This window comes from Perognathus longimembris, chromosome 1 (genome assembly GCF_023159225.1).
Source record: "Perognathus longimembris pacificus isolate PPM17 chromosome 1, ASM2315922v1, whole genome shotgun sequence".
NCBI lineage: Eukaryota > Metazoa > Chordata > Mammalia > Rodentia > Heteromyidae > Perognathus > Perognathus longimembris.
In genome coordinates, this window is record NC_063161.1 from 7,643,100 (window position 1) to 7,663,002 (window position 19,903).

Here is a 19,903-nt window from a genome sequence, read left to right on the forward strand (position 1 = left end):
TAGAGCACTTAGCCTTGAGCTGAAGAGCTCAGGGACAGCGCCCAGGCCCAGAGTTCAAGCCCCATGACCGGAAAAGGAAAAAGAGGGACAAATGGAAGAGATGAGTTTTAAAAGGCACAAGCAGTTGGGCAACAGTGGCTCAGGCTGACCCTGGGCATATCAGATGATCCAGGATAATCTCCCAAGTCTGGGCATCTTATTATCTGTCTTCATTCCCTCTTGCTGTGTAAGGTTTGCATCTTTTCCAGAGTGTAGGCTTGGGTGTCTTTGGGCATAGTTCCTCCATACCCCCCACCCCCCCTGCCGGCGGCACGGAGATGCCAGCAGATCTTTCCACACCTGTACCCAGCACCGAGCAGGGAGCGGCTCCGGTCCCTGGATACTAATTGCCATGTTCAAAACACCAGAGTTGGGTCAGTCAGGGGGGGGGGGGTGGATGTCAGAGTCAGTATGGAGTTCTATGTGTGGGGGGGCAGTGGTAAAAACTGACTGGACGACGTTAGACTCCTGATGTCCCCAAATGTTGGCTGCTTTTCAGTTGATTTTATGTTCCTTATTTATGGTTATTATAAAGGTGATGTACAGAGGGGTTACAGTTGCATAAGTCAGGTAAAAGAGTCCTTTTTTTTTTTATCAGTGTGGGTCTTGAACTCAGGGCCTGGGTGCTGTTCCTAAACTCTTTTGCTCAAGGCTGGTGCTCTACCGCTTTGAGCCACAGCTCCACTTCCAGGTTTCTAGTGGTTAACTGGAGTTAAGAGTCTTGTGAGCTTTCTTTCTGGGGCTGGCTTTGAACTGTGATCCTCAGCTCTTGGCCTCCTGACTGTCTAGGATTGTACAGGCGTGGGCCACCAGCACCTGGCTTTTTGGACAATGCCATCTCTCCCAGTTTGCTTTTCAACGGAAAGGAGCAGAGCAACACCGAGGCTGGGTGGGCAGCAGGTCTCCAGGTGCTGGTGGCTCATGCCTTCAATCTTAGCAATCTTAGCTACTCAGGAGACCTAAGAGCTGAGGATAGGGGTTCAAAGCCAGCCTGGGTAGGAAAAGTCTGTGAGACTCTTATGTCCGATTAACCACAAAAAAATAGAAGGGGAACTGTGGCTCTCGTGGTAGAGCACCAGTGATGAACAAGAAAGCTCAGGGAGGGGGCTGGGGATATGGCCTAGTGGCAAGAGTGCTTGCCTTGTATACATGAGGCCCTGGGTTCGATTCCCCAGCACCACATATACAGAAAACGGCCAGAAGTGGCGCTGTGGCTCAAGTGGCAGAGTGCTAGCCTTGAGCAAAAGGAAGCCAGAGACAGTGCTCAGGCCCTGAGTCCAAACCCCAGGACTGGCAAAAAAAAATGCTCAGGGAGAACACTCAGGTCCTGAGTTCAAATGCCTATAGTGGCCCCCCGCCAAAAAAATACACAACTCACAGGGAAGCGAGGACACAGCCAGTCCTGAAGGGCATGACAGCACCCCCTGGAGCCAGGGGACTGTCCTCCAGTCCCTGCTGTTGTCTCATTCCTCGGTTTTTCAGTCTTGCTTCTGTTCCCTAGTGACCCCTCTGTTCCTCCTTTGCGGTAACCACCCAGCATTGTGTGGGACTCCACCAGCCTCCAGCTCACTGGGGAAGAAGACTCCAGCAGGTGCAGACTGCTGTGTGTGTGTGTGTGTGTGTGTGTGTGTGTGTGTGTGCGCGCGCGCGCATGCGCACGCATACACGCAGGTGCCGGCCCTGAGGCTTGAACTAAGCCCGGTGATAGTGGAGTTTTGAACTCAGGGCCTCATGCTTGCTTGCTTGCTAAGCAGGTGCTCTACCACTTGAACCGCTCTCCTAACGTTCACGTGGTTACTTTTCAGCAAGGGACTGCGAGGATAGACTCAGATCTCCGTCCTTCTCTTCGCGGCCTCCGGGGTAGCTGGGATTGCGGGGTAGGCCAGCCCACCCGGCTTGATGGTTGAGATGGGATCTTGCTACCTTTTTGCTTGGGCCATCCTTGAACTTCGATCTTTCCGATCTCCACCTCCCACACAGCTGGGATTTATGGGGGTGAGCCACCTCCGGACCAGCTGGGCTGCAGGCATGAGCCACCACACTTTGCCTTTGAAGTTTGATGTAAGTGCAGTGAGAAATCACTGTGGAATTAGGCTTCATGAGATAATTCAATCGCTTTAAAATGAAAATGTGCCAGGCACTGGTGGCTCTAATCCTACCTACCCAGAACGCTGAGATTTGAGGATCATGGTTCGAAGCCAGCCTGGGCGGAAAAATCCATGAGACTTTATCCCCTAAGAAGCCAAAAAGTGGAGCCGTGGCTCAAGTGGTAGAACACCACCATCCTTGAGCAAAAGGATCTCAGGGACAGTGGCGCAGGCCATGAGTTCAAGCCCCATAACTGGCAAAATAAGGGAGGGGGGGAAGAGAGAGAGAGAGAGAGAATATAAACCAAGCAAGCACATAGCAGGTTTGGGGCAATTTGTTCTGCCTCACCCAGGAAATTAGTTCCCTATGGCTGACAGACATTTGGGTTGCTTCCAGTTTCTTACTTCCCATACAATGTTTCCGTGACCTTTTTCATCCAGGGACAAAGCGGAAGGCGCTAGAAGCACGCAGGGCTGCATCTCTGCCAGCCAGTCAGTGCCACCCGCCCACAGCCGGCCCCAGCGTGGACGCTGCCAGCTCAGCCATCCATGCACTGAACAACCGTGGAGGACTGGAGGTGGGCAGAGGGGAGGGCTGGGAGGATGGGGGAAGGCAACTCTAGAGGGCAGCCAGGAGGGTTGGGGGCGGAGAGGAAAGGGAAGGAGCCCCTCCTCCCTGGGAGTCAGGTAGAGGCAGGTGGGGTGGGAGGCCTTGGGATCTTAGCCTTTGGCCGCACCTATAGAGCCTCACCCCTCACCCGCTTCCTCCAGTGAGGAAATCGGTTGTGATCCCACGCGGGCAAGGAGCCAAACAGTCAGAAAGGGAAACCCGCTTTCACCAGTCACACTTCCACGGCCGATCGGACTGAACCGAACCTTCACAAATGTCCTTCAATGTGTTCCAGAAACCATCACCCAGGCAAAGACGGAGGTGCGGGCTCCAGAGCGATCCGCGATGTTTGAGGCCAGCTTGGAGGGGGTGGGGTCGGGGGGGGGTGGGTGGAGCTAGCTGGATCCCTAGCTCAGCCTCTAAGCCGGGCCTGATGTTTCATTCCATAGTGCCAGCAATCAGTCTGGAAGTTACTGGTGGGCACTCACTTGACAAAAGACCCAACGGCTCAAAGGGCTGGAGGTGCGGCTCAAGCGGTAGAGCCTCGCGAGCATGGAGCTCTGTGTTCCAACCCCAGAACTGCCGAAAAGAGAACCCCACCCTTCACTGGGGGGGGGGGGTAGCTGGGGAGTCTGGGAGGGAGACAGGTGCACAGACAGGACTGGGTGGGCTGTGACCTTGGGGCCCCGCCGCCCCCCCCCCCAGTCCCCAGTCCTTGTGAAACAGCGCAGCCTCCTTCAGACAATGGATGGATGGAGCCGCCCCTGGGACTCTCGGACTATTCTAGAAGAACCCTCAAGAGGGAGACACTGGGCTGGATTTTAATTAAGTTGCAGTACTGAGATGGAACCTCTGTAATTCTTATAGCTTTTATGATTTGAGAAGCTTTCGCGTCTAAACGTGAAGTTAAACATGTAGAAAGCCCTTTTCCTTGCCTAGTTTTGGGGAGTTGCACTTTTTCTTTTCTTTTTCTTTCTTTCTTTCTTTTTTTTTTTTTTTTCCAGTCCTGGGGCTTGAACTCAGGGCCTGAGCACTGTCCCTGAGCTTCTTGTGCTCAAGGCTAGCACTTTACCACTTGAGCCACAGCGCCACTTCTGGCTTTTTCTGTTTATGTGGTGCTGAGGAATCGAACCCAGAGCTTCATGCATGCTAGGCAAGCGCTCTACTGCTAAGCCACATTCCCAGCTCGGTCACACATTTCTACAGTATTTTAATTCTATACAGGATCTACATGAGAAAGAAAGAAAAGAAAGAAGAGAGAGAAGAAGGAAGAGAGGGAGGGAGAGAGGGAGGGAAGGAAGGAAAGAAGGAAGGAAGGAAGGAAGGAACAAAGAAGGAAGGGAGAAAAGAAAGGATCACCTTTAAAAATATGAGAAACAAGCCCAGCATTGGTGTCTCACACGTGAAATCCGATCTGCTCTGGAGGCTGAGATCTGAGGTTCGTGGTTTAAAGCCAGCCTAGACAGGAAAGCCATAAGACTCTTATTTCCAGCTAATCACCAGACTGGAAGTGGAGCCGTGGCTCAAGCGGTGGAGCAGGTAGAGCACTAGCCTTGAGCAGAAAAGTTCAAGGTTGGGCTGGGGATATGGCCTAGTGGCAAGAGAGCTTGCCTCGTATACATGAGGCTCTGGGTTCAATTCCCCAGCACCACGTATACAGAAAACGGCCAGAAGTGGCGCTGTGGCTCAAGTGGCAGAGTGCTAGCCTTGAGCAAAAAGAAGCCAGGGACAGTGCTCAGGCCCTGAGTTCAAGGCCCAGGACTGGCCAAAAAAAAAAAAAAAAAGAAAAAGAAAAGTTCAAGGACAGTGCCCATGCCCTGAGTTCTAATCCCAGAACCAGTGTGTGCAACACACACCACACACACACCCACACACACAATCAGAAACATAATGAAAGCCAAGCATAATGCTGGAACCCTGAGGAATGGTCATACCTTTAGCACATCCCTAAAAGAAAAACAATAACTGCCCCATAGGAGGAAGTCCACAACCAGAGAAGTCAACCCTGTAGCCAGTGTGACCTCTGACCTCCTGAGGCAGCAAACTGGTGCCATTCTGAAGGGCAGTGCTGCCATCGTTTTTTTTGTTTTTTTTTTGGCCAGTCCTGGGCCTTGGACTCAGGGCCTGAGCACTGTCCCTGGCTTCTTCCCGCTCAAGGCTAGCACTCTGCCACTTGAGCCACAGCGCCGCTTCTGGCCGTTTTCTGCATATGTGGTGCTGGGGAATCGAACCTAGGGCCTCGTGTATCCGAGGCAGGCACTCTTGCCACTAGGCTATATCCCCAGCCCCGCTGCCATCGTTTTTAACCTTTGAGATGAAGGAAGGTTTTACAAAGGACGGCAACTTGTGCTCTTGCCTTCTTCCCCCACCCGCACCCCGTCCCGTTACATCAGCATTTTTATATGTATATATATATATATATATGTATGTATAGTTATTATACATAAAGGTGGTTGTACCGAGGGGTTACAGTTACGTAAGTCCGGTAGAGTCCATCCCTTTTTGGACACGGTCACCCCTTCCCATCTGCACCCACACGTTGTAGAGTTCGTTTTCCACAGAGTGGCTAGTGAGGACCACTGCTGCATTTGCTCCCCCTTATCTTTCCATAGATCTAAATGAACCAACAAGACCAAGAAAACAAAACACGAAGAAAGAAAAAAAAAAAAAACCCTGTTGTTTCCTTTCCTGGAGTTCATTTCGATACATGTTATTTTATATGATCCCATGCATGCAGGTGCAGTGCCTTTGTATTTATTTATTTTTTCTTTGTGGATTTTTTTTTTTTTGCCAGTCCTGGGGCTTGGACTCAAGGCCTGAGCACTGTCCCTGGCTTCTTTTTGCTCAAGGCTAGCACTCTACCACTTGAGCCACAGCGCCACTTCCGGCTTTTTCTATATATGTGGTGCTGAGGAATTGAACCCAGGGCTTCATGTATACGAGGTGAGCACTCTACCACTAGGCCATATCCCCAGCCCAGTGCCTTTGTATGTAGAACAGCACATTTTAATGACTGCTGGCCTTGAGGAACAAGGGCTGGAGTGCAATCAGGAGCAATCAACTGAACAAACCCAAGCTCAGAGAGTTCTGCAAATGCCTGGCCTGGTGCTCCAATAATGTTAAAATTGATAGGACCTCACAAGGCAGGAAGTAGATTCCAGATTAAAGGCCACTCATGACATCTACCAGCCAACACCACCTGTGGCCCTGGATTGAAGCTGGGTTTTATTTATGTATTTATTTGGTCAGTTGTGGGGCTTGAACTTGGGGCCTGGGTGCTGTCCCTGAAGTTCTTCAGCTCAAGCTCTACCACTTTGAGCCACAGCACAACTTCTGGGTAACTGGAGTTTCATGGACTTTCTTACCCAGACTGGCTTTGAACTGTGATCCTCAGATCTCAGCCTCCTGAGTAACTTGGATTATAGGGGTGAGCCACCGGAGCTTGACACAGGACGCCATTTAATAAAAGAGACTTGGACATTGGTCAGTTTGGGTGCCTGAGGTGTATCCAGAGGGTAGTGATACCCAGAACTTGCCAATTCAGGGGTGCTAGTGCTGCTGGTTGTCTTGCCTGAGGCTCTCCGTGCCTGTTTCTTCCAGTGTTGCTCATCTCTCCACACCAGTGCCTCTGTGTCTTTTCTAGCCCGGAGTACCAGCATGTGCAACTTCAGCCAGCGACATGGATGCTGGACGCTCAGTGCGGGCTAGTGTCCAGCTCAGCCCAGCGCACGTGCGTGCGTGTGTGTGTGTGCACACGCGTGTGTGTGCGTTTTTTCAAAGAGCAGTAGCATCCAACATCAGCACTAGCTGTTTCCCTGACTTCAGGCATGGGCCCTGCTCTTGTCAGCTGAGATTGACCTTGGGGCTCCTCAAGTCAGCAAGAGAGGCCCGGAGGAGAAAAGAGACAGACAGACAGACAGACAGACACACACACACACACACACAGAGGTGGGAGAGAATAGAGGGAGGAGAGAAAGAGAAGAGAGAAAAGAGAAAGGGAGGGCTGGGAGTATGGCCTAGTGGTAGAGTGCTTGCCTCGTAGACATGAAGCCCTGGGTTCGATTCCTCAGTACGCCATATATAGAAAAGGCCAGAGGTGGCGCTGTGGCTCAAGTGGTAGAGTGCTCAGGCTCTGAGTTCAAGCCCCAGGACTGGCAAAAAAAAAAAAGAGAGAGAGAGAGAGCGAGTCAGGCAGACAGAAAAATACACAGGCCAGAGCATCCGAAGAACCACAGACACACAACTTCCCAAGAAGCTCACGGGTCATAGCAAGTACATACACACACACACACACACACACACACACACACACACACACACTCCCCACGATAGTGACCATTCACTGAACCGTGCCCAGCACTCTGTTTTTTTTTTTTTTTTTTTTTGCCAGTCCTGGGGCTTGGACTCAGGGCCTGAGCACTGTCCCTGCTTCTTCTTGCTCAAGGCTAGCACTCTGCCACTTGAGCCACAGCGCCCCTTCTGGCCATTTTCTGCATATGTGGTGCTGGGGAATCGAACCCAGGGCCTCATGTATACGAGGCAAGCTCTCTTGCCCACTAGGCCATCTCTCCAGCCCCCCAGCACTCTCTGGGTACTGTCTCAAGTGCATCTGGCCTCACCTGGGAATAGCGCCGTTATCCCCATGCTAGCGGTGGTCAAGGCTCAGAGCCGTCCAGCCGCCTCCTGGGGCCTCCAGGAAGTCACAGCTGCCCGCTGCTCCCACACCCTTGGAAGCATAGCTGTGTGTGTCCGCACGTGTGAATGCAGAAAGCAGGTGCAGCGGGATAGGTGTGTGCGCAGGGGACCCTGTCACGACACAGCGGAGACGCGGGAGTCCCCAGCGAGGCTGGCCCTGCTCCCTGCCGGGGAAGCCCCCTCCCTCCCGGTCTTGATGGTCCCCTCCACCTTCCCTGCTTCCTAGCTGGGCAGATGGCATCAGCAGCCGTCCTGCTTGTTGTGTTGTGGACTCGGCGCCGCCCCCCCCCCCCCCCCGCGGGGTGAGGGCAGCACCCTCACATCTGCATCACCAGGGCCCGATCACGGGCGGGCCAGCGCTCAGGATGTCCTCGTGCTGCTGAGGAATCTCGCCCAGGGGCAGAGGTGGCTTTTTAACGCCCCGCACACTCACTGGACTAAGTGATTCATTTTTCAAGCTTCTGCCCATATGGGAATAGACATAGGCACGTGCAAATAGTTTAGAATGCTGGAAAGCTCCTGTCATCAAAGTGAGTGTTCCTCCCTCCCGGCCCCCACCCCGCTCCCGGGGCTCCTGGCTAGTCTCATACACAAGTCTTTTGTGTATGTCTGCCCATCTTGGGGGCTTGAACTCAGGGCCTGGGCACCGTCCCCGAGCTGTTGAGCTCGAGGCTGGCACTCTACCACTCAAGCCACAGCGCCACTTGCAGCTTTGTGGTGGTTAACTGGAGCATCTCATGGACTTCCCTGCCCAGCTGGCTTTGAACTGCGATCCTCAGATCTCAGCCCCCTGAGTAGCTAGGATTGCAGGCGTGAGCCACCGGAGCCGGGCCGGGTGCGTGGCATCTTCTTGCGGGGTCGAGTCTGCAGTGGGTGGCGGCGGGGCTGAAGGAATGTCCTCTAATGGCAAGTGCTATGAGGAGCAGGTCTGCCGGGACTGACTCACTGCATTATTGGCCTTGTTTTGTCCTTTGTGGGATGGGAACAGCCCTAGGCACCTCAAAGGGTCACTGCGAGCTTTAAGAGGGTGCCAGCTATCAGGTTTGTGCCTGGCAGATGCACACGGTCCTCAGAGCCCGCAGGGCCTTGTAAAGTCCAGATGGGACGCTGGGTTGGCCGGGATGAGTCAGTGACAGCTCAGCCCTTTCATGTTCCAGAAAGTACCATTTGCCTGTCGCCCTTTTGGCTGGCTGTAGGGCTTTGCAGTGGGGTTACGGGAGGCATTCGGGCCCGGGTGCCTGGCTCCGTAGTCCTTCATTGCCTCAGTGAGCCGGCTGCGATCTCTGTGCGCTCCATGCTGGGGTGTGAGTGAGCCAGAATTAGCACCTCAGGGATCCGGGTCCGGGGGACCCCACTGCATGTCATAGGCAGCCCCATCTGGGAGGTCAAGGAGGGCCGCAGGTGGCAGGGGAGGACACGGAGTCTGGCTTTGCATGGGGGTGGGGAGCCAAGAGTGGGGAAGTGATGGGGGGCGGGGGGAGAGCAGTGAGGACAGGCCAGTGGGGGTGGGGGAAGCCGGGAGCCCAGGGAGCTGAGGGCAGGGGGAGAAGCGGAGGCTCACGCCTGGAATCCTAACTACGAAGGAGGCTGAGATCCGAGGATCAAGGTTCAAAGCCAGCCCGGGCAGCAAAGTCCATGAGACCCTCATCTACAACGAAACAGCAAAAAAAGGTGGAAGTGGATGTGGCTCCCGTGGTAGAGCGCCAGCCGTGACCAGTAAAGCTCGGGGACAGCGCCTAGATCCCAGAGTTCAAGCCCGGGACTTCCTCTCCACCTCTCCCACCCCCCTCTCTCTCTCTTCTCCGCCAGTACTCAGAGCCTGGGCACTGTCCCTTAGCCTTTTCTGCTCAAGGCTCTCTAATACTCTCTGACAGTTGAGCACAGCTCTTCTTCCAGCTTTTTGCTGGTTATTAGAGATTAAAAAAAAAGAAAAAAAGGCTCATGGACTTTTCTGCTGGGGCTGGCTTTGAACCACACAACCCTCAGCCTCCTGAGCAGCTAGGATTACAGGTGTGAGCCATGGGGACGGCCGGAAACACTTTCTAGGCCTCACATTCCAGACTGTTCCAAGACCAGCATGCTGAGGAAGCCCCCCCGCCCCCCGAGGGGCCTTGTGGAGCGTCAAGGGGTGTCCCCAGCTGCGGGGGTGCTGCGGGCATCTCCAGATGACCCCTAAGGACCCACGAGCACTCCTGCGTCGGCCACGGGCCGTGGGTAGAGCCGCCGGGGCTCGGCGGCCGCTGCGTGGACCGATGGTGATTTCGTTCCCCACACCTCCCGCACTGAGCAGACGCGGAGCCGGAGGCCAGGGCAGCTGGGAGCTGTGGCAGCAGCCGGGCCAGGCGCCCGCAGGCCTGTCCCGGAGCTCTCCAAGGCCGGGGGTCCGCTGCTTGAGGCCGTGACCAGGCTTCCAGCCGCACCGCGGGGTTCTGCTCACAGGCCCCGTGCGGTGAGGGGACCTTCTCCAGGCCGCGCAGCTGGGCACCAGCTAGAACCCTGCCTTTTTGGTTGCTTGCTTGAGTCTCAGGATGCAGCCCAGCTGCCCCTCAGGCGGGGCGGGGGTGGGGGCGGGATAAAACCCAGAGCCTTGTGCCTGCTAGGCAAATGTTCTGCCAGTGAGCTATAGCCCCAGATCCTGTCTTTGTTGTTATTGTTGTTTTTTTCCTTTTCTTGCCTTTTAGGCAGCCCTGGGGCTTGAACTGGAGGTCTTATGCTTGTTAGGCAGATGGTCTCACCTGTCATGATCCCACCCTTTTTATTTGGGTTTTTTGAGATGGAGTCTCAACTCCTGTCAACGCCAGCCCCAGCTACAATTCTATTTACACTTCTCACACAGCTGGGACGACAGGCATGCACTACCAGGCGCAGCTGCTGAGATGGAGATCCCTCACCTTTTGCCTGGGTAGCCTTGCACTGCAACCACACTGACTTCTGTAGATTACAGGCACGATACTACAGTGCCCAGATTCTAGCTCATTCCTTTGCATGTGTGCTAGTCCTGGCGCTGGAATTCATGGCCTGGGAGCTGTTCCTGAGCCTTTTCTTCCTCAAGGCTAGCACTCTATACCATTGGATTCACAGCTCCTCTTCTGGCTTTTCTCGTGGGTAGTTGGAGAGGAGTCTCATGGATGGACTTTCCTTCCTGGGTTGGCTTTGAATGGAGATCCTCAGATGTCAGCCAGAGGAGCAGGATTGGGGGTGTGAGACACTGGCATCTGGTCCTTGCTTATTCTTTTTTTTTTTGCCAGTCCTGGGGCTTGTACTCAGGGCCTGAGCACGGCCCTTGGCTTCTTTCTGCTCAAGGCTAGCACTCTACCACTTGAGCCACAGCGCCACTTCTGGCCATTTTCCATATATGTGGTGCTGGGGAATCGAGCCCAGGGCTTCATGTATATGAGGCGAGCACTCTTGCCACTAGGCCATATCCCCAGCCCACCACATCCACTCTTAAACTCCATGTAAATGGAACCCTCCAGCAGGTGGGCCACATGACAGTGTATAAACATACCACAACCTGTTTGGGGGACAGTCATGCTTCCAGACTCGGGTTTCTTTGGCTGGTACGGATCACAGTGAGTCATGCTGTGGACGCAGGCCTTGCTTTCTCTTGGTGCATGCGCAGGAAGGAAATGCCGACCCCCGGGGCAGATGTCATGGAGTGGCTGCTCCTGCCAGCATGCGGGCGAACCCCAGGGCTCCGAGTGTGCCAACACCTGGCACTGCCTGTCCTTCCCCTGACCCCGCCGCGTGGAGGAGCGAGGCCTTCGCCGCGCATGACTGAGGCGGGGTGCCTGACGGCTCAGCACTTGGGCCCGCGATGGAGGCCGAGGACGGGAGCCAGAGCGCGGGGGTGCGGGAGGGAGGGGCTTCGGCCTCAGCTGTGTGGACACCAACCACCCCACCTCCAAGTGACTCAGGGACTTACGAGAAGCCTGGGCGGCCGTAGCTCGGTGGCGGGAGTGCTTGCCTAGCACGTAAGAGGCCCTGGGCTCATCCCCAGCCCTGCCCGCACACAGAAAGGCAGGGAGGGCTTCTGGAATGGCCCTTCTCCCCCGCCAGCACTCCCCTGCATCTCACTAGCTAAGCGGAGGCCGGCCACGCCAGGTCTCCTCGAGTCCCAACCTGATGTGGTATTTCTTTTTCTTTTTGCCGGTCCTGGGGCTTGAACTCAGGGCCTGGGTGCCGTTCCTGAGTTTTTATGCTCAAGGCCTAGCGCTCTACCACTTGAGCCACAGCGCCACTTCTGGCTCTCTGTGGGTCATTGGAGATAAAGAGTCTCACGGACTTCCCTGACTGGGCTGGCTTTGAACCGCGATCCTCAGATCTCAGCCTCCTGAGTCGTTAGCCACTGGCACCTGGGTTTCCCGAGGCGTCTCTACAGCTGAGAATGCGACCTCTCCCCGCCCTTGGGACAGCGATCAGCACCGCCTGTCACGAGGACACCCATGGGGGGGGGGGCGGGGTGATTGTACCCACTGTCCCCACCCTTCTCCCTGGTGAACATGGCACAGCCTCAGTGCAGCACGGGGACTACAAGAAAAGGTGACGAGGGAGCGCGCCTGAGTGCAGAGCTGGCGGGGCAGGTCCGGGGGTCCCGGCTGTCCCCCACCCTGCTGCTGGAAGCCTGCACACCCCAGCCTCTGTCATGTGGAGGAACTAGATTGTCGGCCCCACCCTCAGAAGCCCACGCCCAAGCTTCCGGAAGGGCGGGGTGCCGCCGGCCCGGGAGAGGTCCCCCCTTCCCAGCCCGCCCGGCTACCCGCGACACCGGAGCTGCTGGAAAGTTTTATTAAGTTAAGAGAGCTGGTGGGGCGGGAGAAGCGTCTTCACGGCGATGCCGGCGGCTCCATGGCCGGCACCCCTCAGGGGGGCGGGGGGCGGGGGTGGGGACAGCTGCCGGCTCCACTCTGTCCCCACCCGAGGGTATGGGCCCACCCGGGGCCTCCCCCCCCCATCCACCCATCGCAGCCATTGCTGCGGCCTCCGGGGACCCCATGGAGGACAAGCCGGGGGCCCGAGAGGGAGGGGAGGCTGGGAGGGAGGAAGATGCCACCGGGAACTGCTTTTCTTTAAAAGTATAAAGAGTTTTAGGGAAAAAAGAAAAAGAGAGAGAGAAAAAAAATCTCTATAAAAATCTCTTCACATAAAAAATCCTGAAGGTGCAAGGTGAGACCCAGTGCAAGGGGCACGCTCAGATACGCAGTGTGTGTGTGCATGTGTGCGTGCGCACGTGTATGCGTGGTGTGTGTGTGTGTGTGTGTGTGGTATGTGGGTGTGAGTGCACGTGCCTCCCACAGGGTGGGAAGAAAGCTTGGCTTCTGACTTCCGCCCATCAGGGGAGCTGGCCCCGGGTCCCCTGGGGCTGGAGGGGCTGCAGCCGGGCTGGACCCCAAGGACCTGCAAGGCAAGGACAGGCGCTGAGGTCGGCACGCGGGTGGGCGGGGGACTTCCGCCCCGCCTGCGAGACGCTCGCTCAGCTCTCCTCAACGACGGCCTGGCTCTGCCGGCCGCCTGCCCCGCCAGACTTAGGCGGGACAGAGACTCGTCAGAGAGAGGACACTCTCCTGCCGGACTGTCATCCTAGCTACTCGGGAGGCTGAGATCTGAGGATGGTGGTTCCAAGCCAACCCAGGCAGGAAAGTCTGTGAGACTCTCATCTCCAATTAATCACAGAAAAAAAAAAAGCCAGACGTGGCGCTGTGGCTCAAGGGGTAGAGAGCGCTAGCCTTGAGCAAAAGGAGCTCAGGGACAGCGCCCAGGCCCAGAGTTCAAGTGCCAGGATTGGGGAGATCACAAGGACAGCTGGAAGGAAGCAGGGGACGGTGGCCTGTGACCCCCAGCTATTCTGGAGGCAGAAGGATGGTGAGTTCAAGACCCAGGTAAAGTTAGGGAGATCGTCTCGAACACAGAATACAACCGCAAGGGCTGGGACAAAGCCTGGCGGTAGAGCACGTGTAAGGCCCTGTATTCCACCCCTGGTACCAGCACACAAAGAGGCGGGGGCGACAGGGCGCTCCCCCCCCCCCCCCCGCCAGGTCTGCGCCTCACTCCGCCGCCCCTGCCCGCCCCGCGGGGCGCAGGCACCCACCTCTACTCGGCCAGGCTGTTACGCATGGCTTCCTTCTCCTGCAGGGCGGCCATGGCCAGGCGCAGGTGCTCCTTTAGCTGCTCGATCTCCCGCTCCGACCGCGTCTTGATGTGGTTCAGCTCCACGTACACGTCCTGGTACTTGCCCGAGGTGAAGCGCTTGTCCTGGGGCGGGAGGCAGGCCCTGACATCGCAGCCCCCTGCCTGCCGGCCGGGGCTTCCTGCTGGCAGTGGAGAGCAGCCCCCCCCCTCCCGCGGGCCCCCCCCCCCCCCCCCCCCCCCGCGTTTTTCAGCCTCCAGGGCTGGGCGGCCACACAGGCCAGACCAGGGTGGAACTGGCCCGCCCGGCTCCTAGCATGCAGCCTGGCATTAGAAGGTTCCAGGTGGTGAGGTACACCTGTAATCCCAGCTACTAGGGAGATGAAGACAGAGGGTTGAGGGCTCAAAGCCAGCCTCGGGAACGTGAGCGAGACCCTATCTCAAAAAACACAACAAAGCCAGGAGCCGGGGGCTCGCCCCTGCAATCCCAGCTCCTCAGGAGGCTGAGGAGGGGGAATCAAGGGTCGAAACCAACACGAGCAGATACGCCTGAGAGACCCTGCATCTCCAACCAGCCAGCCAAGAGCTGGAAGTGGAACTACTGCTCGAGTGTGGTAGAGCACACGCTGTGAGCGAGAAAGGCAAGCAAGAGCACAAGGCCCTGAGTTCAAGCCCTAGTGGCAGCACACGAAGTTAAAATAAAAAAATAAAAAGGACGAGGGGCATGACAGAAGCAATAGAGCAGCTTTGCTTCGATCCCCCCACAGTAACGACAAAGCCCCCCACATATACGGATAAATAACAACAAGTAAATAAAACAACGCTGAGTGAACAGAAGCAAGTGTGTCCTTGAGCAGCTGCTCCCTCTTTCTGGGTCTTTCTTCCCGGCCTGTAATGGGTCGGTGATGCTTTTGTGGGAGGCGCCAGGAGGGGCCAGGGACCCCCTCCCCGGCTGACATCCGGGTGGTTCTGAGCCCCGCGGGGGGGCCCCCCCTTCCTCCCCTTTCCTACCTTCTGCATCACCTGCAGCTCGTCCCGGAGGCACTGCACCTCCTTCTTCAGGTACTGAAGCTCATTCTCCTTCACTCGCAGCAGCACCTGTGGACACCGGCGCCAGGCTGACCCGAGGCCAGAGCCCGGAAGCCTGGCTCCTTCCTGCCCCGGACCCTAGAGGGCGGTGTCAACCTGCACCCAAGATCACTATTCTTCCATCCTGGGGGGGGCCTGTTCTCCCTCACCCCACCCAGACCCTGGGGGTGGGACTGGGATGGTCATCTTAGCTGTAGGCCCAGCCTGACAGCACGGAACGGGGCCAGCCGGAAAGCTGAGACGGGAGCTGACGGCCCAGTGCAAGCCCGGGTCCCACCGTGGGGAGCTGGGTGACTTCCGGGAAGGCCTTGGACCTCCCTGGGTCCGACTTCTCATCTGCCCAGCAGGGACAGAGACTGTTAAACCCCTGGGATTATTGGGAGAGAAGTTCCAGACACAGATAATAAAATACATCAAAACCAGACACTGCTGGCTCACACCTGTCATCCTAGCTACTCAAAGGCTGAGATCTGAGGATCACGGTTCAAAGGCCAGGCAGGAAAGTCCATGAGACCCTTCTCTTTCTCTCTCTCTCTCTCTTTTGCTAGTCCTAGGGACTTGAACTCAGGGCCTGGGCACTGTCCCTGGGCTTCTTTTGCTCAAGGCTAGCCCTCTACCACTAAGCCACATTCCCAACCCGGGAACTCTTTATCTCTAACCACCAAAAAGCCATATGTGGAACTGGGTACCAAATGGCAGCGGGCCAGGTTGAGTGAAAAAGAAGACGAAGGGACAGCGCCCAGGACTTGAGTTCAAGCCCCGAACTGGCACCCAAATTAACAATATTAGTAAGTGAAACAGATGAGATGCTCGGGCGAGGCTGGAATCGCACAGTTCCTCTGGGAGCTACTGACTGTGGCGGAGGGGTTTGCCAGGGTCCCCCCTCCCACAGGCAGGCGATGGCAGCCGGGGTCTGCCAAACGTGGGGGGGGGGGTTCCAGGAAGGGGGCGCCACGCACCTCCAGCTCACAGGAGCTCCGCCCACTGCCGTGGCCCGATCCCTGGGAGGCAATGAAGCTCCGCAGCCGGTCTATCTCTTCCGACAGGCGGGTGTGCAGCTCCTGGGGGAGGAGAGGGGAGGGGTGGTGAGGCCGGGGGAGGGGGCGGGTGCTGGCCCCACCGCGTCCACCTCCATCCCACCAGGGGGCCCGGCCCACCTGGTTGTGGCGCAGCAGCTCCTGGCCCTCCTGCTGGCAGCGCTGCAGGGTGTGCTCCCGCTCCTCGGCCTGCCGCGTCAGGGCGCCGATCTCCAGGCACTTCTGCGAGTAGCGTTCGGACAGCACCTGCAGCTCCCGCTTCAGCGCCTCCACGTCTGACCTGCCCGGGGGAGGGGGGCGGGGGGTGGGGGAACAGGGGGACAGAGGGCTCTGGTCATTGCTGGCCCTTGAGCCAGTCAGGACCTGACTCGGCCGGCCCACCGTGGGTTGGAGGGCGGCCCCTGCGCTCCAGAACTGGGCGACGGCAGGGAGACACCTACTGGTGAAAAGCGACATTGCAACCCAGCTCTACAGAACACTAAACAGAACAGGCGTCCAACGCCAAAGGCCTTGGCACCAAGTCCGCAATTTTCAAGCACCCCGGTGAGCGGCAGGCCCTAGCTTAAAGGCGGACCTAGCCAAGACCTTGGGGGCCCCCTTGTCATCTTACTGATGCTGCTTCCGGAGGCCATCTGGACCCTGTTGGAGACTCCGGGTTTTGCTCAGCTCCCGACTCAGCTCTTCCTGGTAGGCCTTCTTCATTGCTTCAATGGCTGAGAGGAGGCAGAAAGGTGGGGAAGTTGGAGAGGGGTCAGAACCACTGAGCTGTGCCTCCCCTGAGACTTCACGTGCACAGGTGGATACAGAATCAGAATGTGCAGAGAGCACCGGACTAGACTAGGGGCCCAGAGCAATCCAGGCGGTGTCCTGAACTGAGTAGTTTGGGGATGAATTACTCCATCTCTTGGGTGGATACCTTCAGGGCCCTCTGGTGACCTCTGGAGCTTCTGGTTAGCGGCCAAGACCCCATAGACAGCACCATTCCTGCTCTGCGGAGGCTGGAGGACCCTCAAACAAGACCCATCAACCCTGCGCAGAGCTCAGGCTCTGCAGTCAGTACAAACCTAAGTCACCTGTACAGGTGTCAACCCCTCCACTCCTCAGGCCACCCTGTAAAGTAGGAGACTCATAATCCCTTCTTTCAGAGGTGACTGAAGATGGGCGTAGGGGATTTAGAACCAGGCCTGACAAAAGAAAGGCCTGCGGGGGCTGGGAATATGGCCTAGTGGCAAGAGTGCTTGCCTCATAGACATGAAGCCCTGGGTTTGATACCCCAGCACCACATATATAGAAAACGGCCAGAAGTGGCGCTGTGGCTCAAGTGGCGGAGTGCTAGCCTTGAGCAAAGAGAAGCCAGGGACAGTGCTCAGGCCTTGAGTTCAAGCCCCAGGACTGGCAAAAAAGAAGAAGAAGAAAGAAAGGCCTGTACATTAGCTCCTGCTGACTCTATTTCTCATATCGTAGCTTCATAAGAACAGTGTTGTTTTTTCATACCACTCGGGGTTACTGTGAGGATTAAATCCTATTCTGCAGTCTTACCCACAATTCCAAATCCAAACACTGAACATGGAGCCTTCCCTCAAGGAGGCTGTTCTCTTATTCTGTGTGTGTGTGGGGATTTCCAAGTTCACTATGGAAATCTTCGTGCTGGGTTACAGGGTGGTCCAGGCCTGGATCTGGCTGGGGCAGGGTGACCTCCCTAAAATGCGGAGGGGCCTAAGGGTGCGAGCATAGGAGGCCCTTGGCCAGCACTGGCAGGACGCAGGCTCCGTTCTCATAACCTCTCAGGCTTTCCAGCATCCTGCAACCCCCTTGAGGTGCACAGGGCACGCCGGGGGCCATGGCAGGTGTGCCAGGGACCCGCCGAGGGGGAGGAGCTGTCTGTCACACACATTTCCTGCTTCTGATTGGGAGAGCAGATGTGTTCAAGGCACCACTCTATACCCAGAGTGCTCTGGGCTCCAGTGCCAGCTGTGCCAACTCGGGGTGGCGTCACTGAGCTGAGGCCTGGCTCCTTCGCCTGTGCAGTGGGGGCCACCCAGGGAAGCGTCCCCGGGAGCGGTGTGTAGGGCATGGGGCAAGGCGCACAGCCAGGCTGTCCTCTCCCCCGGGTGGGACCCGTGGGCTCTGGGAGGTGGCAGCCCTAGGACGGCCAGTCTCTCCCAGCACGTGGACGGTGTGTGGTTTAAAGCTCACCCTCCAGTGGCTGCAGACAGACCGGGTGTGTGTGTGCGTGTGTGTTTGCGTGTGTGAGTGTGTGTGTGAGAGAGACAACCTATGGGGGAGGGGCGCGCTCTTACTACATCAGTTTCTCCTTTTCTAGAAGGAGCAGAAACCAGTTCTGGGAACTACTAAGCCCAGTTGGCACCTCCCCCTCAAGCGTTACAACCCCCACTTTCTATCCCCTCCCCCCCCTTTTTTTTTTTTGGTCTGAGACTGGGACTTGAACTTGGTACCTGACACTTTTGCTACTAAATGAGCTATGCTTCTGCCCCTTCTTCTTCTTCTTTTTTTTTTTTTTCCTTGGTGCCGGGTCCAGGGCTTGAACTCACCACCCTTGGCTTCTCGCTCAAGGCTGGTGCTCTACCACTTGAGCCACAGCTCTACTTCTGGGGTTTTGGTGGTCAGTTGGAGATAAGAGTCTCAGGCCGGCTGCACACCTTGCTCCTTAACAGCTCAGCCGCCTGTGCCCGGGGGACGGGGGGCTGGGGGGGGGCTCAGGCTGCGCGGGGGCCCTCACCCGAGGCCGTGGCTGCCGTCTCCTCCTCCAGCAGCCATTCCTTCTCCCGCTGTAGCCGCTGCAGCTCTCGCTCGTGGTGGCGCTGCAACTGCTCCATCACTTGCTGGTGGGAGGACTCCATGGCCGCCAGGCTGCGCTCGCAGGCCTCCTGCGGGCCGGGGGGGGGGGTGGTGGGGAGGACAGGCTGAGGGCCCAGGCTTGCCACACCCCTGCTTCCAACCCCCCACACCCCGTCCTACCCGGCCAGTGCCTGCTCCCACAGTGGGCTCTCATCGCCCCCCCCCCAGCCCGGCACCCCCTCGCACCTCATAAAAACCAACTGTGTGCGTACTCAGGCCCCCCCGAGCTTTAGCTCGTGCCGTTCCACCTGGCCTAGAACACACCTTTCCTGCCCCGGGTCATTTCAGCCCAGCTGAAAGGTCTCCTCCAGCTCTCTCTGGGCAGCCTCTCCCCCTCCTCCAAGGTTCTGCTCCTGCCAGACCGTACTGCCCTCCAGACAGCGGCGGAGGCGTGGAATTCAGGGCGCTACGCACGGCAAGTATGTAGTGAATGAGCAGAGACGGCTGACTTAATGCACCCCAGGGGCAAGGATGCGTGGGACGGACAACGCCGCTCACGGCCGAGTGCCCGCCGTGACGGGCATGGGGGGGGGGCGAAGGCAGCGTCGTCACCACCCACATAGCGAGACACGGTCCCACTGTGTACGGTTCCCGCCGACCTCTAACTTGTGATCCTCCTGCCTCGGTCTCTGGAAGGCTGGGATTGTAGGCATGCGCTACCATACCCAACGGACATTGTAACAGCCTTATCCTTTGAGGACTCCTGGCCCCACACCCCAGGAGGTGGTGTGTGAATGAAGATTCAAGAACGAGGGGCTGGGGATATGGCCTAGTGGCAAGAGCGCTTGCCTCGTATACATGAAGCCCTGGGTTCGATTCCCCAGCACCACATATATAGAAAATGGCCAGAAGTGGCGCTGTGGCTCAGGTGGCAGAGTGCTAGCCTTACAAAGGACCCCGGCTGCTGCACAAAGGCAGAGAAGCGGAGGACGGGGTGGGTGGGGCGGGAGTGGAGAACGCAGGAAGGGGCGGCACCACTCAAGATGCACTGTGCTCATAAAGAGGCAGAATGACCACTCCCCCTGACGACACTGCGTCTTTCTCCTGGGGCCTCTGACGATGTCACCTTCCACGGCAAAAGGCACTCAGGCTGTTCCTAGGCTGACCGTAGGGGTGCGGGGTTGCCGTGGGCTCTCCAGGCCCTGAGGCGTGGAGGAGGAGAGGAGGGGAAGGCTCCCAAGCAGACAGGCAGGTGTGGGAGTGGCACCCCGTGACCAGGGCTGGCCTTCGCCTTTACAGCTCCAAAGATGAAGGAAGGGACGGGAGCCCGGGACAGGGACAAGCAGACGCCCGAGATGGCGAGGGACAGAAAGGAAGCACCCCCCCGATGTGAGCCTGGTCAGACTGCGGTGGTTTCTGAA

General features: G+C 57.2%; 1 protein-coding gene across 4 annotated transcripts in view; it reads right to left on the reverse strand.

Moving 5' to 3' along the window:
* Window positions 1-12,203: 12,203 nt before the first annotated feature.
* The window catches only part of LOC125358527 (TRIO and F-actin binding protein), a 34,072-nt gene continuing 26,372 nt past the window's right edge, over window positions 12,204-19,903 (reverse strand). For all 4 annotated transcript variants that reach the window (XM_048355715.1, XM_048355739.1, XM_048355729.1 and 1 more), the window contains 7 exons: window positions 18,424-18,571; window positions 16,294-16,396; window positions 15,804-15,963; window positions 15,606-15,707; window positions 14,569-14,655; window positions 13,520-13,683; window positions 12,204-12,828 (listed from right to left, as the gene is read on the reverse strand). In XM_048355715.1, the coding sequence (XP_048211672.1) occupies window positions 13,522-13,683; window positions 14,569-14,655; window positions 15,606-15,707; window positions 15,804-15,963; window positions 16,294-16,396; window positions 18,424-18,571 (762 nt within the window). In that variant the 3' untranslated portion in view covers window positions 12,204-12,828; window positions 13,520-13,521. The remainder of the gene's footprint in view (window positions 12,829-13,519; window positions 13,684-14,568; window positions 14,656-15,605; window positions 15,708-15,803; window positions 15,964-16,293; window positions 16,397-18,423; window positions 18,572-19,903) is intronic.